The sequence below is a fragment of the Euprymna scolopes genome, chromosome 40, assembly GCF_053919585.1.
Source record: "Euprymna scolopes isolate OS-2025 chromosome 40, ASM5391958v1, whole genome shotgun sequence".
NCBI lineage: Eukaryota > Metazoa > Mollusca > Cephalopoda > Sepiida > Sepiolidae > Euprymna > Euprymna scolopes.
The window spans coordinates 4,201,768-4,220,572 of NC_136521.1; the positions used below are offsets into that span (position 1 = coordinate 4,201,768).

General features: G+C 31.9%; 1 protein-coding gene across 1 annotated transcript in view; it reads right to left on the reverse strand.

Annotated features, from left to right (window-relative positions):
- LOC145265356 (carbohydrate sulfotransferase 11-like) overlaps nucleotides 1-18,805 on the reverse strand; it is a 208,174-nt gene that overhangs the window by 41,443 nt on the left and 147,926 nt on the right. Inside the window, exon 3 of the mRNA XM_080121129.1 lies at nucleotides 10,050-10,072. Coding sequence (XP_079977255.1) covers nucleotides 10,050-10,072 — 23 coding nt within the window. The remainder of the gene's footprint in view (nucleotides 1-10,049; nucleotides 10,073-18,805) is intronic.

Consider the following 18,805-nt stretch of genomic DNA (forward strand, 5'->3'; position numbering starts at 1 on the left):
GTTTCAAAAGGAGAAATAAAACAAAGTGTACGATCGTTTCGGAAACGATATCCATTTATTTATTTAATAATGACAAATAAAAGATTTTGGATACTGTCTCCTCATCACCAAGAATTAATATGTATGTCCCCTGTGGTTTCAAAGTACGCAGCAAAGTCACGTTATCTGTTCACTCGAGAAGGCATCTTTGACCAACGAGCATATGCAAGTTCACCATCTGCAAAGGAGCATGCCAGAGGTCTGGAGGAATGTAATTATACATGCAGGGTTACAGAGCTTAGAATCTGCTGAAAATTGCATGCTGAGCGCTCATTTATCCATCTTCGATGAGAGAATCCATCATATATATACAGGGTGACCCCCTCCCTTAAAAAAAAAAAAAAAAAAAAAAAAAAAAAAAAAACAGGACATTCACTTGTTTTTCTGAGCATTTTACAGTCAACGGAGAAAAAAAGGCCAAAGACCCTAGTGTTTTGATGTGATGTTTTGAATATAATAAACTAGTTATGACCAAAGTTTCATTTCATTTGGACAAAACACTAAGAAACGGGGCCTAATTAGAGTTGAGGCCCGTTTTTTGGGGTCCCTATATATATATATATATATATATATATATATATATAAGGAGATAAGAACAACAGTCTAAAGAGCAGAGTATATTTTAATGTATTAGTAAATTCATTAATGCAATTAAAATAAAAGAAAACAGTGCTCGTTGTAATGTAGCTATATAAGCTCGATAGGCATATATATATCCTAGAGCTATTTTAATATTGAGAAAGATGATTGATAATATGTAATTACAATTAAAAATCGGTTTCACAAGGAAGAACAAGTAAAATCAATAAATTGTACGATCATTTCGGAAACAATGTTTTTATTGAAATAGACAAGAAGTCTTGGACAATAATTTTATCATTTAGTTTTTTTTAAACAAAGTCTCCTCATCAGCAAAAATATTCATAAACTACATTTAACATCCCAATGAATGCATTGACGATGATACTTACGAGCTTTAAATGGCGAACCATTAAAAGATACATCTGCCTTACTTAAAAAAAAATGCTAGTTTTATTTTTGGTGTCTTTAAAAAAAAAAAAAAAAAAAAAAACCTACCCAATGTTTTGAGAATAAAGATCAACGAGATGGTTAGATTATTAGTCAAAATGATGAAGAATATTATGAGAAGATTGAAAATTCGTATTATTGAATTATTCACATCTCAATGTTATCTCAAGGTTTTGGTTAATGTAACTACTAATCTTCAGGTGTATCTTACCAAACTCGGGGGGGGGGGACTCTTCCGCCAAACTGAGGGAAGGGGCCTTGATGTTGATGAGGATGTTATGACAGTGATATCATAATGATAGTGATGATGATGGTGGCGATGATGTTGATGATTATGATTGATGCTGACGGTTATGGCAATGATGATGTTAAAACGATTTTATGACGGTTATGACAATGATGATGTTATAACGATTATGACGGTTATGACAATGATGTTATAACGATTTTATGACGGTTATGACAATGATGATGTTATAACGATTTTATGACGGTTATGACAATGATGATGTTATAACGATTTTATGACGGTTATGACAATGATGATGTTATAACGATTTTATGACGGTTATGACAATGATGATGTTATAACGATTTTATGACAGTTATGACAATGATGCTATGACGGTTATGACAATGATGCTATGACGGTTATGACAATGATGCTATGACGGTTATGACAATGATGCTATGACGGTTATGACAATGATGCTATGACGGTTATGACAATGATGCTATGACGGTTATGACAATGATGCTATGACGGTTATGACAATGATGCTATGACGGTTATGACAATGATGCTATGACGGTTATGACAATGATGCTATGACGGTTATGACAATGATGTTATGACGGTTATGACAATGATGTTATGACGGTTATGACAATGATGTTATGACGGTTATGACAATGATGTTATGACGGTTATGACAATGATGTTATGACGGTTATGACAATGATGTTATGACGGTTATGACAATGATGTTATGACGGTTATGACAATGATGCTATGACGGTTATGACAATGATGCTATGACGGTTATGACAATGATGCTATGACGGTTATGACAATGATGCTATGACGGTTATGACAATGATGCTATGACGGTTATGACAATGATGCTATGACGGTTATGACAATTATGCTATGACGGTTATGACAATTATGCTATGACGGTTATGACAATTATGCTATGACGGTTATGACAATTATGCTATGACGGTTATGACAATTATGTTATGACGGTTATGACAATTATGTTATGACGATGATGGTTATGACGATGATGGTTATGATGATGATGATGATATAGACTCCAAGTTCAGATAATTAAAAATCCTGACAGAACGCATTTGGTGCTAATTTGCAAAATGTTTTAAGTGCACCACAGGAAATGCAATTTATGCGCAACGAATCAGATCAGACCGAGGTTTCAAGGATGTGAGCCACATGTGGCACTTGGGTCATGTCTTGCCATTCAACACCGGAAACCTGGATTTCAATTACGGAAATCAGAGTTTCAAATTTACTTTAAGAAAAAAAAAAAAAGTCTATTGAGAATGAAAATCCAATCACCCACATAGTTGAATGAAACATCTGATTTTCCAAAGAGAAAAAGAAAAAAAGATTACGAATTAGAGACATAAGGCGATGTTGTTTTTACAAACGTTGACTGAAAACATACTCAGAAATATGTAGCGTTACCTAAACATTTATGTAGCAATAAAAAGTAGCAGCTAAATAGCGCAACGGTTAGAAACTCGGACTGTCGTTTGTCGTTTGGGCGGGTTTCGATCCTGGCTTGAAGTAGTTGCTTGTCTAGCCGCATTGATGAACAGCGAAACAGTACTGTATGTGGCCGACTATATATATATATATATCGTGATACATTTATTAAAATGTATAATAAATTATTTTATTGATTTTTAGCCAAGAGGAGATATATCTTCAGTATATGTTTTTTTTTTTTTTTTTTTTTTTTTTTTTTTTAATTATATTTTCACCCCAAACAAGGCACATTGCCATTTTGGTGTAGGGGGCTACTATCAGGGGAAACATCTACTGGGGTACTATGTAGGGATTAGAGCAGCGAGATGTTGGTTCACGTTGCACTTGAACTTATGCATGTCAGTACAGTTGGGGAAGCAGTGACCTGGAATGGAATTCCAAAGTCTAGCAGTTCTGGAGAAGAAACTACTGGAGTAGAAAGATCTTTTATATCTAGGGATCTCTACAGTGTGGGGGTGGGATTTTGCAGCTTGTCGGGTCTGTCGAGGGTGTTCACGTCGTGGGGGTACAAGTGCTTGCAGTTCATCAGAGCATTCACCATTATAATACTTGTAGAACAGGCAGAGGGATGCAAAAAATGTTATTTACTGTATCATTTTTTGGTGCCAAAGATCCATTCTCGTCTGCTATAAAGTACTTCACTGCAAAATAATTTTCGATATATTTACAAAAGTAAAACAAAACTTTAATTGTCTCTTGCTGAAATTAGCTGCATTTCATGAACTACAGACATTTGGACAGCTACAACAGATAATGCTCCCTTTCAGAGTTTGATAGGTCATTGGTTTTCAAATAACTGAACAGTGCAGATCTGTGTTTAATGTTCCATTCCCTGGTGCGCAGACAGGTGCAAAGATTAGGTAAAGAATTGCACAATGTTCTGGATGAGTATCTTTAATAAAGTTTTTTTTTTTTAGTCTTGCCGGATTCAGAAACAAATATAGTTTGCTGGTGTCAGGAAATGTGATTTAGAATAACTTTCATACATTGTAACTCAGGCTGTGAAGGCAACCATTACATTATTTAACAGAAATAGTCTCACTTTAATTGCTTTTTATTAGCAACTAGCGAGGGGTACCCGGCGTTGCCCGGGTGTTTTTCGTGGTATGTGAAAAAAAAACCCGAAAATGTAAAAAAAAAAAAAAAAAAAAAAAAAAAAAAAAAAAAAATACAGGTGCCCGTGAAAAAAAAAAAACGAAGCCTTCAAGTGTTTAAAAAAAAAAAAAAAAACAGGTGCGTGTTTTTGATTGACGTGACGGCGATAGGTATTCAACAGTTAGCATTTTGTGCGGGGACAGTTTTGAATGAGGTGAATAAATCGGTTTGTTTGTTTTTAAAAACCCGCTCTCTGTTTATTAGGAGGAGCGAAATGAAAGCTACAGTCTGATATGACGAAGTCGACATTGAACAAACGTTACTTAGCTCTCTTGAGACAACTTGCTTTCGGCCTGTAATTAGAGTCGAGTTTCTCTTTTTTTTTTATACCGAAAACCGAATGTAACGTGTGCCGATGCGGGAAATGTGGAATAATTAACGTTTGAAAGTCAATAAAATTAAATAGACAGGCGAGCTCCGTGGGTAACTCTTAAATATTACAATTTATAGATGATATAAAAAGTTTTAAGAAGTGAACCGAGCAAGCGCTTCTCTGAAAGAAGCCTTTTGTGGACATCGAGGAAAAGCGTACATACATACATACATACATACATTTTCGCTTTTATATATATATGTATATATATATATAGAAGATTAGCAAATTAACTGAAATACAGGATCAGCTTAATTTGGAAAAACAAACTCATGCGACAACATGTTAGAATTCAACATATTATATGTTGAAAATAAATTAAGAATAACAAAAAAACAACAGCTGATAAAATTCCTACAATATCAACTTACCAATGTAGACTTATTCTAAAAATATACAGTTCCTGAGTCCATTTGAAGAAATCACCAAAGAAGCTAGTCACAGAACATCAAAATGCTACAAAGTTATCTATTGCCCAATTTAATTCTTTTTCCGACTTTAGTGGAATCCTTACCATTGTTGAACAATTCAGGTTGTCAATCGAAACAAGATATTCATCTATATATATATATACAAGGCAAATGCGACGCGCACATTTTTGTATATCTCGAAAAGGCTTTTTTCGCCAACGGTCCCCGGGAAGGGGGTTACTATCGCTTAGAAGCGTTCATATACCCCCTATATAATAATATCTACGATTTGGGAACGCGTGTAGCATCTAGATTTATTTACGTCGATTTTGACAAAATTATTGCTATTTTGGCTTCTCACGTGTTGATTCGGCTTTTTTGTATAAAAAGCGAAACTAATTCAAAGCTAAGGCACTGTTCTCGGCAATTGCGCCAGGAAACGTAGCAATCAGTCTTAATGCGAGGAAAACTCCTTATATCAGACGATTGCTATTCAATTTGGGTAATCCCCTTTTGATGGGGAGCTGGTTTCTCCAACATTTTGGGGAAACAAAACAAACCAAAAAGTTGAGTAAAAAAAAAAAAAAAAAACGCCCCCCCCCACGCAGTAAATGTTAACTCAGTTACTTTATTTGACCTCATTAATGAGGTCAAATAGAAGTAACGGCGTTAACTTTATTGCGGGCACCTGTCAATTCAAACATCTTTCCGTTACTATTTCTTGGTCGAACGGTTAACGTTCACACTTTATTATTTTCGAACTGCGCCTCAAGGCTTCGACTTCGATTCTTCCTACTTACCTACCAAAACGATTTTTTTATCATTCGTTTGTTTTGATTTATCCAAAACCACACACACCTCTAAACACCCGTGCAAAGCCAGGTATCCCCTGCTAGTCCTATATAAATGATAAAAACTTGTGTACGTCTACTTTCCTAGACCCATGATTCAAATATTAATTTTAAAAGACTGGCATAAAAAATATTTAGAATTGGATTCTACATCTACTTCCCACTGATGATAAAGCAGAATCAGGATACGCTACTCTGCAGTGTGTGAAGAAGCACGAACATGCGTAAATTACAACATGACAACTTTGAAACCAACTGACAAAAAAAAAACAGTAAAAATATCACAAAAGATGCTTTCATCACTTCTAGTATAAGACAATCTATATAATTATAAAACTCAAATGACCTTGTAACGATGTATGTAACCCACTTTCCGGTTTACGACACCTGGTTGCGCGTGCGCGCACATAAACATTAACCCATAACAACGTAAACAAATAAACACAAACTGCTTCTTTTGCAGATTTTGACCTACGCACTGAAATATTAACGTTATTATTTCGAAATTATTATTTAACATGGGAAGAGTGGGGTTTAAAATAACTTAAACGTAATACAGAAAATACAGAAATGAACGATGTAAAAAAATGCAGATATATCAAAATTTGAATTTAACTATAATAAGTATTATGGTATCTGTTCAGTGCACATTTACCTATAAGTATGGCCAACCACTTATAATTCAGTAACTGTAAATTTTTTTTTTTTTTAAATAATCAATTATAATAAACAGAACGACTCATAGAAATCTATCTATATTCTTTTTTCATTTTAATATACTTTCATAGAAATGTTTCTGTTATGTCAAAAAAAAAACAAAAAAAAAACTATTTTCTTTACATCACAAGTGTCACGTTCATACATGAATTCCATAGCTAATATGACATACTGACCCAACGGGTCACGGGTAGTCTAGTAGGAATTAAATGTACAATTATTTCTAATTTAAATTTAATTTTTGAGGTGTAAAAAGTGAGCATCATTTATAAAAGAAAAACTGCACTGATGGACAATTTTTAAAGTATCATCAAATAAAACTGAATTAAATGACAGTAAATATGAGCATTCAATATAATTCTATACATAATGATTATTCTGCCCATTTTTTTTTAAAACAATTCCAGCTGCAAGTTACTTGATTATGTCGATTAAAATGCCGATATATTCAATTTTGGTGGCAGAAATAAAGTACCAAATGTCATAAACATACTAATTTCAAAATCGTATATCACTAAAACTATTAGAAGATCTGAAATTTTGCATGCCTAATCAATACATATTGTAGAATGCTATATCCAAATGTCAGCTCTTTACACCATGTACTTCTTAAATGCTATCCTCAAGAATATGTAATAATTTTATGTAATGTTTTTCACTTTGTTTATCATGGCGATGTAATTAAGTAAACGTACATGTTCAACATCAATTTTAATAAAAGAAAGAGCTGCATGTTATCAATGATAGAGTTCTTCATACAATTGGTATTTCTTTGCGATTCCGTTGAATTTTTTGCTTGGCACTGATTATTATTCAATTAATATACTCTATAGAAGCACATGAAATTACTATTTCGTCAGCATAGAAAACATTAAACTGGTGACTCCGACGTAATTCTCTCTTTTTGTCAGCGGTGCCATGTTATTTTCTAAAATCTGTTGTTTCCATAATTATACGACCCGATAAGAAAAATCCTATGTTATTACAAAAACTACAACAAACAAAACAAGACAAAAAAGATTCATCTCGTAAGATTAATGAATTATACGTTGATAAGTTTGTTAGGGTTTTCTCTTATTGTTTAATCAATCAACGGTTCTATCTCAAATGGTCTACTTGTTTATTTCACGTGTATTAGTGGTGCTAATTGAATGGAAATACTTCCTGCAGCTTTCATATAAAAGATACGTTGGTACAGGGTTTTTAGTTAGTTTTATTTTGAGATATTACAACATTACTACGAAAACATAAATCATGAAACTGACGTAAAAATTTCTTATCTCAATATATTTTTAAAGACGGCATTTGTTTTTAATTATATTTTGAGGACAAGACATAAGTATGACGTTACGGACTCATATACATACATTATATATATATGTATATATATATATATATTTATTATATATATATATATATATATATATATAGTGAGATAGATAGATAGATAGATAGATATAATTGAAATTTTTTGGTATTTCTTTGCGATTCCGTTGAATTCTTTGCTTGGCACCGATTACGTTCATCCATTTGAGGTGGTTCCCTTCACTCCTTTCTCAGTCAAACACATACAAAGAAAAAACTTCAGTTGTCCTCCTTCAATGTTTGTGGCACAAATCACTTGTTTGGTATTGTTTATTAAATTGTTAGGTGAAAGTATGTTAAGAAACAGGTTTCCAAAAAGTACACTGCATAAATACAGTTGGTTTTTTATTGTTTTAACATCTTTATTTTATTTTTGTATTGGCTTTGTTCAAGTTAACGCCGTGATTGTTTACAAATGATTTATTTCTGGTTTGTGCAAACTGTTCTGCTTTACGCTGAATGGCCAGAAAAAAAGTTCCTTCTGATTAATGTTCACGAGTTTTAAAATAAGCAAACTGTTACACTGTTTTTGTCTATGATTTCAAAAATCATTTTTATAACTACAAGTTAAAAAAATCAACCAATCAGAAGCTTCCAAAGTTACTATAAAAATTGTCAAATTTTGGATCCAATCAGTTCGCCGTCGTCTCTGTCACAAACCTGCATTTGATTCTTCACCGCCATCTTTGTGACTACGAATTACTCAACACTCAAGATCAAAACTGCATTTGATTCTTCACCGCCATCTTTGTGACTACGAATTACTCAACACTCAAGATCAAAACTGCATTTGATTCTTTGCCGCCATCTTTATTACTAGGAATTACTCAACACTCAAGATCGGAACTGTACCGATTCTTCATCATCATCTTTGTTCAACATAATGTCTCAACAAAAACAAACTTGGCTGTTTTTCAGAATAACAGAATATTTTTAACTGGTACACATCAATCAGAAAGAACTTTTTCGTGGCGTACGTGAAGCAGAATGATTCATACAAACAGGAAATTTCTTTTAAGAGATTTGTTCATTTTTCATACAAGAATTTGGAATGCTATAAGATTCCTACCTTAACTTACCAATGGGGACTTGTTCAAAAAATTGTTCAGTTACTGAATCCATTTGAAGTACTCCCCAAAGAAGCAAGTCACAAAACTTCAACCATATCGATGATAATAACTACAATTTTAACTGACGTTATTTCTTTCAAAAGCTGTCCAATCTAATTCTGATGTTTCTGAATTTAACCTATCACAAACTTAGCACTTGCATACATTCTAAAATGTCTACAATTACAAAAGAAAATTCAACTATATACAGAGGAAAAAAAAAAAAAACTTGACTAAAATTGTTAAATTTTTTTTACATGGAAGTCATTACTTATCAAGGCCCGGAGGCCACTCGGGGATAAGGGTTATTGCGTGTACAGTAATCAATGGGACAATATTGTAGTAATCGTTAGGGTAATTTCATCTCAAATAAATAAAAAAAAACATCTTTGACACCCTTACCGCTCAGATTTTTTGCAAACTTTCACCATATATTGGTATCATAAAAGCTAGAGAATCCTAAAAATTTGAGCTTTTAACTAAGCGGTTCCAGAAATATCGCAATTTTGGTATTTTACGTATATCGAATTGAGGCGCAAATTTGCGAAATTACGTTTTTGAGCATAAATCAATTTCTACAGTAGGTAGGACCTTGAAAATTTGCATGGACAAGGTTTTCCACACAAGGAATCCATAAATCATGTTTAAACCCTCTGAAAATTAACTGTTTTGAGTTATTGAACTTTTAAGCAGAGATTTAGGTATTGGTCTAAGGCGACCAAAAAAAAACAAAAAAAAAAAAAAACATGTCGCACTATTGGAAATTGAATGTTTTTTGTTCCTAGACATTCTTAATAGTCTGAACATAAATTCCTCTAAAAAAAGGTGTTTGGTTCTTTCCTCGTTAGCTCAAAATCGAACCTCAAAGATGGGCAATGAATTAACGATGTTTTGACGTTGTCCAGATGCTTCCACACGATTTGTTTACACATTAAGCGTTACTTAATACGTTAATGGCAGTTTGTATATCACTTCCCGATATGCTCAACCCAAGATAGGGAACACTAATATATATATATATATATATATAAGAAAGAAAAAAGTTAAAGCGAGATATAGCAAATAGAATACGAACAAAAAAGAGACGGAGAGAATGAGAAGATAGAAATTCAAAATCAGAGAGAAAGAGAAGCCTAGATCAATGAAATAACAAAGGATAAATATAGAATCAGTGGTACATTTTTTTTTTTGTTTTGCTTTTTTACTCACCCGAATTTGAGGCTGGAGGGTTTCTGCCGCAAAGAAAAGAAAAAAAAATTACATCAGAAAATTTTATGCACTAAATATCACAAAAAAAAATAAATAATTTTAAAAAGAAAAAAATATTACTTTTCAACACTGTAAATATCACAAAAAAATAAATAATTAAAATAAAAAAGTTACTTTTTAACACTATGTAAATATCACAAAAAAAAAATTTTTTAAAAGAAAAAAATATTACTTTTCAACACTATGTAAATATCACACAAAAAAAAATAATTTTAAAAGAAAAAAATATTACTTTTCAACACTATGTAAATATCACACAAAAAAAAATAATTTTAAAAGAAAAAAATATTACTTTTCAACACTATGTAAATATCACAAAAAAAATAATTTTAAAAGGAAAAAAATATTACTTTTCAACACTAAATAACAAAAAAAAAAAAATAATTAAAAAAAAATAATTTTAAAAGAAAAAATATTACTTTTCAACACTGTAAATATCACACAAAAAAAAATAATTTTAAAAGAAAAAAGATATTACTTTTCAACACTATGTAAATATCACAAAAAAAATAAATAATTTTAAAAGAAAAAAATATTACTTTTCAACACTATGTAAATATCACACAAAAAAAAAATTTTTAAAGAAAAAAATATTACTTTTCAACACTATGTAAATATCACAAAAAAAAAATAATTTCAAAAGAAAAAAAATATTACTTTTCAACAATGTAAATATCACAAAAAAAATAATTTTAAAAGAAAAAAATTACTTTTCAACACTATGTAAATATCACAAAAAAAAATAATTTCAAAAGAAAAAAAAAATTACTTTTCAACACTATGTAAATATCACAAAAAAAAATTTCAAAAGAAAAAAAATATTACTTTTCAACACTATGTAAATATCACAAAAAAAAATAATTTCAAAAGAAAAAAAAAATTACTTTTCAACACTATGTAAATATCACAAAAAAAAATAATTTCAAAAGAAAAAAAAAATTACTTTTCAACACTATGTAAATATCACAAAAAAAAAAATTTTTAAAGAAAAAAAATATTACTTTTCAACACTATGTAAATATCACAAATAGGTAGAAATAAATTTTAAAGTCACGAATGGGGATCAGAAAATTGACGATGGGTTTACTTTTGGCAGCCTTGTAACTTTTACTTCTCTTATATCATCCTTTAGTCCTCACATTCCAGAAGCTATATTTTTGACAAAGGGGGAAGAATTGCTGTTTTAAGTCAGAATTTATCCATATATTACTCATCAGTTTTTGAATTTGTATTTTTTAGTGTTCTGACGATTGATCAAGACAGAAAAATCTTAACTTTTTGGGGTATCGGAGTCGGTATTGAAAAAATTTATGCCTATTTTCCGATGCCAAAAACGATTCTTTTTATTTGTTTTCTAAAAGAAAAAAAATCTTCCACTGTTGGTAGTAATAAAGTAAATATTTATTGATTTAAATTTCCAGTAAAACTTCAGCAAGGCAGCCATGATGAATAGTATTTAATCAATGTTTACATCTTTTTCTTTTTAAACATGCATTTCTCAAGTTTTAGATGCGTAAAATTAAATAAATTTTAACTCGAAATGACTCCTGTATAAATATTTAACAAACATTTTTAATGCCTACACAAAAGTATTTTCTTATAAGGTCGTTGGAAAAATGGTAGATATCTCACTCCTGATGCAATTCTCTACCTGAATAAAAGCAAGTTACGATGGATATGTGTGAACATTCATCACTACCTACTCTCCCTACAACTAACACCTCGCCCCACTAATAAAAATATAGACTTCTAATGAAAAGGATTCCACCAGACTTTGAATTATTTTCGCTGGACCCACAAATTTATACAAGCACTTGCCCGATTCGGACATCTACACAGCTATGCGGATTACCCAATATATAACTTGGACCTTATTACCCAACTACTGTAAAGAACGCCTTCCATGGATTTTACCAAGCAATCTGGACCTACAATTTTCAGATCCTTTTCTGCAAATCCTCTTGCTACAGGACTTCTGATAAATTAATTATGTTGACTTTGACTTTCCATGTCTCACTGACTTTTTTTCTTTTTTTTTTTTTTTTTTTTTTTTTTTTACATGGGTGTCACCACTTATCAAGGCCCAGAGGCCACTCGAGGATAAGGGTTAATAGGTATACATTAGTCATTGTGATTTTAGCATAGTAAACAGTGGGAATTTTGTAACTTGGATTACTTAGGGGGACGATTCAATTAGAACTTGTTCACAGACTTTTTCTTTTTTTTTTTTCATAGGTATCAACTCATTATCAAGGCCAAGAGGCCACTCAAGGATAAGGGTTAAAGAGTGTACAGTAGAAATTGGACATTATAGTAATCATTAGTAATGAAAATTTGGTAAAGTTGATAACTTATATGGAACGGCTCATCAAGAACTTATTTACGTTAGACTTGAACACAACCATATTGTAGTCAGCCGGAAAGCAGGAAAACGGAAGACAATTCCACAGGCGTGCAGTTCTAAGAAAGAAGCTTTGTTCATGGAATCTACGTTTAGGTTTAGGCACAGATAAAGAGTGGGGGGAATTATTGATAGTGTTTACAGCTAGACGAGTGTTTCTTGTGAAAGTTTGGCGAGGGGGGACCATAGATTGAAGCTCATTCGAACACTTTCCATGAAAATAACGATACATCAGAGACAAACTCGCAACATCTCTTCTGTGAGATAAAGGTTGCAAGGAAGAGAAAAGGACATCTCCTACGAGGCTACGAAGTCTATTTTGAACTCTATCAAGGCAGGCCAAGTCCTTTCTAGCAGCTCCTTTTTTCCCTTCTCTGATGAGATGGAAGATATCGAAACCCTACAGGTTAAGGAGATTAATATACTAAAGTATTCTTTGTCTTGCTTAGAATAATAAAAATCTTTGATATGAAACTCAACCACTTCATTTCAATAAAGGTTTTTTGAAATTCATTGAATCACAATTTAATTTATTTGCTCTATCTTTATATCGAGCAATTCTTATTTAGATGGTATAACTTATATAATATTACTGCCAGTGATATTTTGTAAACCTTATAATCACAGGTTTCCATACCAACTGATTGTTAAAAAAAACTATTCTGAAGTATATATATATATATATATATATATATATATATATAAGTAGTTGCATTTGTGTGTTTGTGTACAACTCTCCTACAGTCCACACCGTTGGACCGATCGACCAAACCTGGCATGATGATGGTACCCCATGTATGGATGGTGAGCATTATTTTTCAAGGTCAAGGTTATAGCCTATATATATATATATATATATATATATATATATATATACTCTCCTACAGCCCACACCACTAGACCGATTATGACCAAACCTAACATGATCTCCGACCTAGGGATGGCATCTTTGCTAGTGTAAGAAGAACATTTTTTATGCCTACACAGATTTGGGGTTTGTAAAAAAATAAATAAATAAATGTTATCAAAGGCAAGATAAGTTATTTTCCTACCTAACTAGATAAATTTTCGTGTTTTTTATTTAATGTTTATTTGGTTCGAAAAACAAGAAAAAAAATGGCCGCGATGTCCTTGAAGACTCGACAAAGACTTTAAAATAAGAAATAAAACAAATTGGTGGTAAAAACCCACCCAATAAATGCTACTGTGATATTTATTGGGCGAGTTCTTACCACCATTTTGTTTTATTTCTTATTTTGAAGTGATTATTGAAACTTCAAAAAATGTAGACAGACACTGCAGCCATTTTTTTTGTTCTCTGGTAGCGTTCAACATTACTTGTTTTTCAAACCGAATTAGCATTTTATATTAAACTAGCATGGGTATTCGGCATTGGCAGGGTGTCTGTAGGTGGTGTAGTAAGGAACCCCGGGGGGGGGATAAAAAAAAGTGGTAGCAGGGGGGGGATCAAAACAACAGTAGGCAGTTTGGGTGGAGAGAAGTGTTAAAGGGGAAAAAAAAGTGGTAGTAGGCAGGGCAGACTCAAATCTGTAACATGAAGGAGAAAAAAAAAAGTAACATCTTAGCCGATGCGTGCATAGCGCAAGTGGAAGTCGAGAGCAATTAAATTAAGCGTAGTCAGTCCAAGGGAGACAATGACTTGCGAAAATGTCGACGAAAAAAGCGACCCCCTCCTTGTAAAAAAAAAATATGGAGGAGTTGAGGGTGAAGAAGTTTTTGGCAGACATACAAACACACACATTTTGCCTTTTATATATAAGCCTAGCAGGGCTACCCGGCGTTGCTCGGGACCGTATAAACAATGAAAAACAAAAGCAGATATTGAACATATGTTTTATTCTTAGGGGAGAGGAATCTTTTATCTCAAGTTTTAGCGTTACAAACAAACATTTGTCTTTTATATATATAGAAGATAATGACAGGTTTTTTGGGGGCCCCCCTCGAAGATAACTGATCAGTTGACCAACTTCTAGTGGTCCGTTTGACGTGAAATTTCGATATTTGTCATCCGGGTGATGGGGCTTCGATATGATACCAAATTTGTCAAGTTTGGTTCCGTCTTTCAAAAGTTTTAGCGTTACAAACAAACATACATACATACACACAGACGTTTGGCTTTTATATATATAGACTAGCAGGGCTACCCGGCGTTGCTCGGGACCGTATAAACAATGAAAAAACAAAAGCAGATATTGAATATATGTTTTATTCTTAGGGGAGAGGAATCTTTCATCTCTATGTATTATTTGTTTTATCTACCCTAGGACTGGTATTGTTCATGTTTTATCCCTAGCGTAGGTAATTTACAGCATGTATATGAAATTGTTTTACCTTAGGGAGAAGAGAACAGGTAATATACAACATAATGTGTCTATATTACATCCCTGGCAACGCCTAGAAACCAGCTAGAACATGTATTTCAGTCAATCTTTATTACATCCTGGGCTATGCCGGGAAACCAGCTAATCTCTATTTAGTGACTTGACCACCAAAATACCTCCCTAAGTGTGTCCTTTCTTTTGAACTTATTAGATATAGGTATCTAGAAATGTGTATGAAATTTTGTTGAATGCATTGTTCACTATGATTTTCTTATTGTTCTACACAATATCAACTGTAGCGAAATAAAACAGTAAACTTAGTGTAGTGTTAGAATAAAGAGCAAAGGAAAAAATTAGAATCATATTCTGTAATTGCAAATCTAAATTTGCTAGCGTGTACCAGTATTTGCCAGGTTGTGGAAATTTGGAATTTATAACATATGTAGTGGCCTTTTCCTAGATACCTATTGCTAAAAATTATACTTTCATTTTGTTAGAAACATCTCTCTCCGGATGCCCTGCATCATCCAAAATAAAAACAAATATTTTTATAATTGTTTCAGTACATTGCTACACAATGTGAAATTTGTTGACGTTTGTAAAAAAAAAAATCATGAATGTGCTTATATTCCAAAAAAGAAAATATCAGTGCTCAGTATTGAAAATGTTTGAGATTCAAAAGTCTGTAACATTTCTACTAACTTCATAAGATGTCATGTGAGAAACTGAATTGAATATCAAGACATTATCTGAAGCGTTTTTATTTTGGTGTAACATATGTGTTTACAGTGAACCTTAACTTTTAATAAACAGCTTGGTATGCAATGACATAGGCTAAGAATCTTAGACAAAATATATATAAATTGGAAAAATGTGTGAACAAATGAAAAAAAAAATGATCTGCTCCACTTGATGACATCAAGCACAGTAATATTTTAGCGAAGAAACTATGAAATTGATGTTCAGTGATTAGTTTGGATGAATGAGAAAATGTAATTGTTTGATGCATAAAAAATAACTCATTTGCTGTATTTGATATTAAGCAGCAAAATATAGTGATTTGAATATTTAGGAAAACATCAAACCAGATTATGTAAAAAAAAAAAAAAAAAAAAAAAAAGATGAAATTAGAAAATATATATTTTCTGTTTATGAGTTTTGCCAATCAAAATTTTGTGGCAGAAATTGGGTGATTACCATGTAATTTTATTTTTGTTAAAATTCTTAAATTATTTGAATGTTTATTATAATTTCTAATTAGTGACTTGTTATCATCAAAATCCGCCCCAAAGAGTGTCCTTTCTTTTATTAGGTATCAGAATAGGTATTTCTATCTATATTAGCACTTATCAAGGCTAATAGGCAACTCGAGGATGAGAGTTCAAACGCGCACAGTAGTCAAATTTGGGAAAGAGGATAGAACAACTTTCTCTTCTGCCTCTCTCTCACCCTGTTTCTCTTCTCTCTATATTAGCACTTATCAAGTCCATTGAAAACAAATCGTTGGTCAAAGAAATATAATGAAAATTCTCAGAGTGAAAAAAAAAATGGGATTTTTACAAATCTGGTTTCCAAGTAATAGGAAACATGTACAGCTTCATTTTAACGACAAAATGTAAACTGTACTAATTGTAATGAGAATGTTGAAGGAAATTGGCAAAAAATTGTTAGTCAAATGTTGATCAAATATTATAAGTTTGTGTGATATGCATGAAACGTTTAGAATATGATCTGCTCTCATGCTGAAAGCAAGTAGAGAAACATTGTGAAAAAATGATGTAAAGCTAAGCTAAGCAAACGACCAGTGAATGGAAATGTTTATTATAATGTATCAAGATGAACATATTATCATGAAAAAGCAAATCGAAATAGTGATAGTTATTTGGTGCTTATACGAAACAGGTATCAAGTATTGTCACCAGTGATTTTATTGATGTTAACAGTGCATGTCACTAAAAAATAATGATGGTAGCGAAATTAAGTTTTGTTAATTCTACCCAATATAAAATATATACGCAAAACAAAGTAAACAAAGTTACGGGTTAGTTAATGATAAGTTTAGGTTCGAGAAATAAGCAAAGGAAAAGAAAAAAAAAAGGTACATGTGTTTATATTGTGTAAAATGTTAGTCTGTAAATATTTCAAACTATCAACACTGGTATGTGTAAATCCTAGATACCTATTGTCATAAAGTACCACTTCTTGTTTGATATATCACTCTACATGTTCCCTGCAGCATCCCAGAGAGGTAAATGAGTGTCCACAAAATGAAATAAAACATAGTACTGGAAATAAAATAAAATAAGAATATGTCTGAAAAGAAATAAATGCTGTTTACTATATAAAAAGTTGTTTTCAAGTGTCAAATGGAATTGAATCTTATACAATGTTGGTGGATTATGAAATTGCATGAATGAAATAACATTGGAGAAATAAGAAAAAAGTTTATATATACAATATTTACAAATGTAAGATAAAAGGTGAAGAAGGGCCAAATCCGAGATCTATAAATCGTAAATTTTCAAAGTGAAAACAGTTATTTTTTTTTTTTTTTAGATCTGCTTTCCAAGTAATAGTAACCATGTACAGCTTCATTTTAAATGAAAACTGTACTAATGATAATGTTCATGGTGAAAGGAAATTGGAAAAAAATTTAAAATGTCAGAGGTAAAATGTTTGTGTGGTATGCATGAAACACGTGTAGAAAATGATCTCATGCTGAAAGTAAGAGAAACATAGCTAAAAAATTATGTAAACGCAATAGTAAAATCCTCATTTTTAGGAACATAGTGTGGGGTATGTTGTTTGTTTCAATTGAGAAAGGAAAGTTTAATTTTTAGAATTGGATGTTATAGATCACAAGTTTTATTACAATAAACATTGTGTTCTCTAATTATCAACCAAGTATATTTATTGATAAAAAAAGAAAAGTAATGGACATGTTTATTATAATTTATCAATATTAAATTGTTATCATGAAAAACCAATGGAAAGCGTGTTGGTTATTTCGTGTTCATAAGAAAAAACATCATGGGTTGTCACCAGTGATTTTATGTATGCTAACATTTCGCTGCAAATGTGGTAGCTAAATGTCTTTTTGGTTATTCTACACAAAATAAAATATATACACAAAACAAAGTAAAAGAAATGTCAGGGTTAGTTAATGATAAGCTTAGTACCAAGAAATAAGCACAGAATAAGGAAAAGAAAGATACATTTGTTGATATTGTGTCGATTGGTGAATTTGTTGGTTCATTTTGTTTTATGACATATCAACACTATATCAGGTTATTTCATGCCCAATCTAGTGACATTTTTTTTTCCTAGAATATATTTGTTTATTTAATGTTGGTTTCTATTTAACTCATAATTGGGACCCTAACAGGTACTACTACTCCAGATCAGAGTGGACCTGGTAGCAATAGCAATTAAATGGTGGCTTCACACTTCACAAAGCCCCACGTTTGGATACAGTTTATGGTCATATCTAGGACCTGGTGAATTTGTAAATAATTGAAACGATCAACACTGGCGAGTTAGAATTCTACATACCTATTGTTATATAGTACCAATTTATGTTTTACATATCACTCCACAACGTTGCTGCAGAATCCAGACAGGTGAAAGAGTCTCAAGAAACTGAAAAGCTATTTAGTACTCTTAAATAAAATAACATGCATAAAGAAATCCTAATATAAGACAATAGATGAAAAAGCAATAAAAATTTTGTGTGGAATCAAGTGAAAACAGTTTCTTTGTCAAAGAAATTGCATGAAGATTCTCAGAGACTTTTCCTTCCTCGTTCCCTTCCCTTTTGGTGGAAGGAAACTTTCACAGTGGCTCAGAAGGTGGGCTGAGCACACTTCCTACAAAGGTGGGATGGGTAAATTTCTTTTTCATTTGGTTGCCTGGAGGACAGGCTTAGCCCCCCCCCAAAGAAAAGGTTGGAGCCG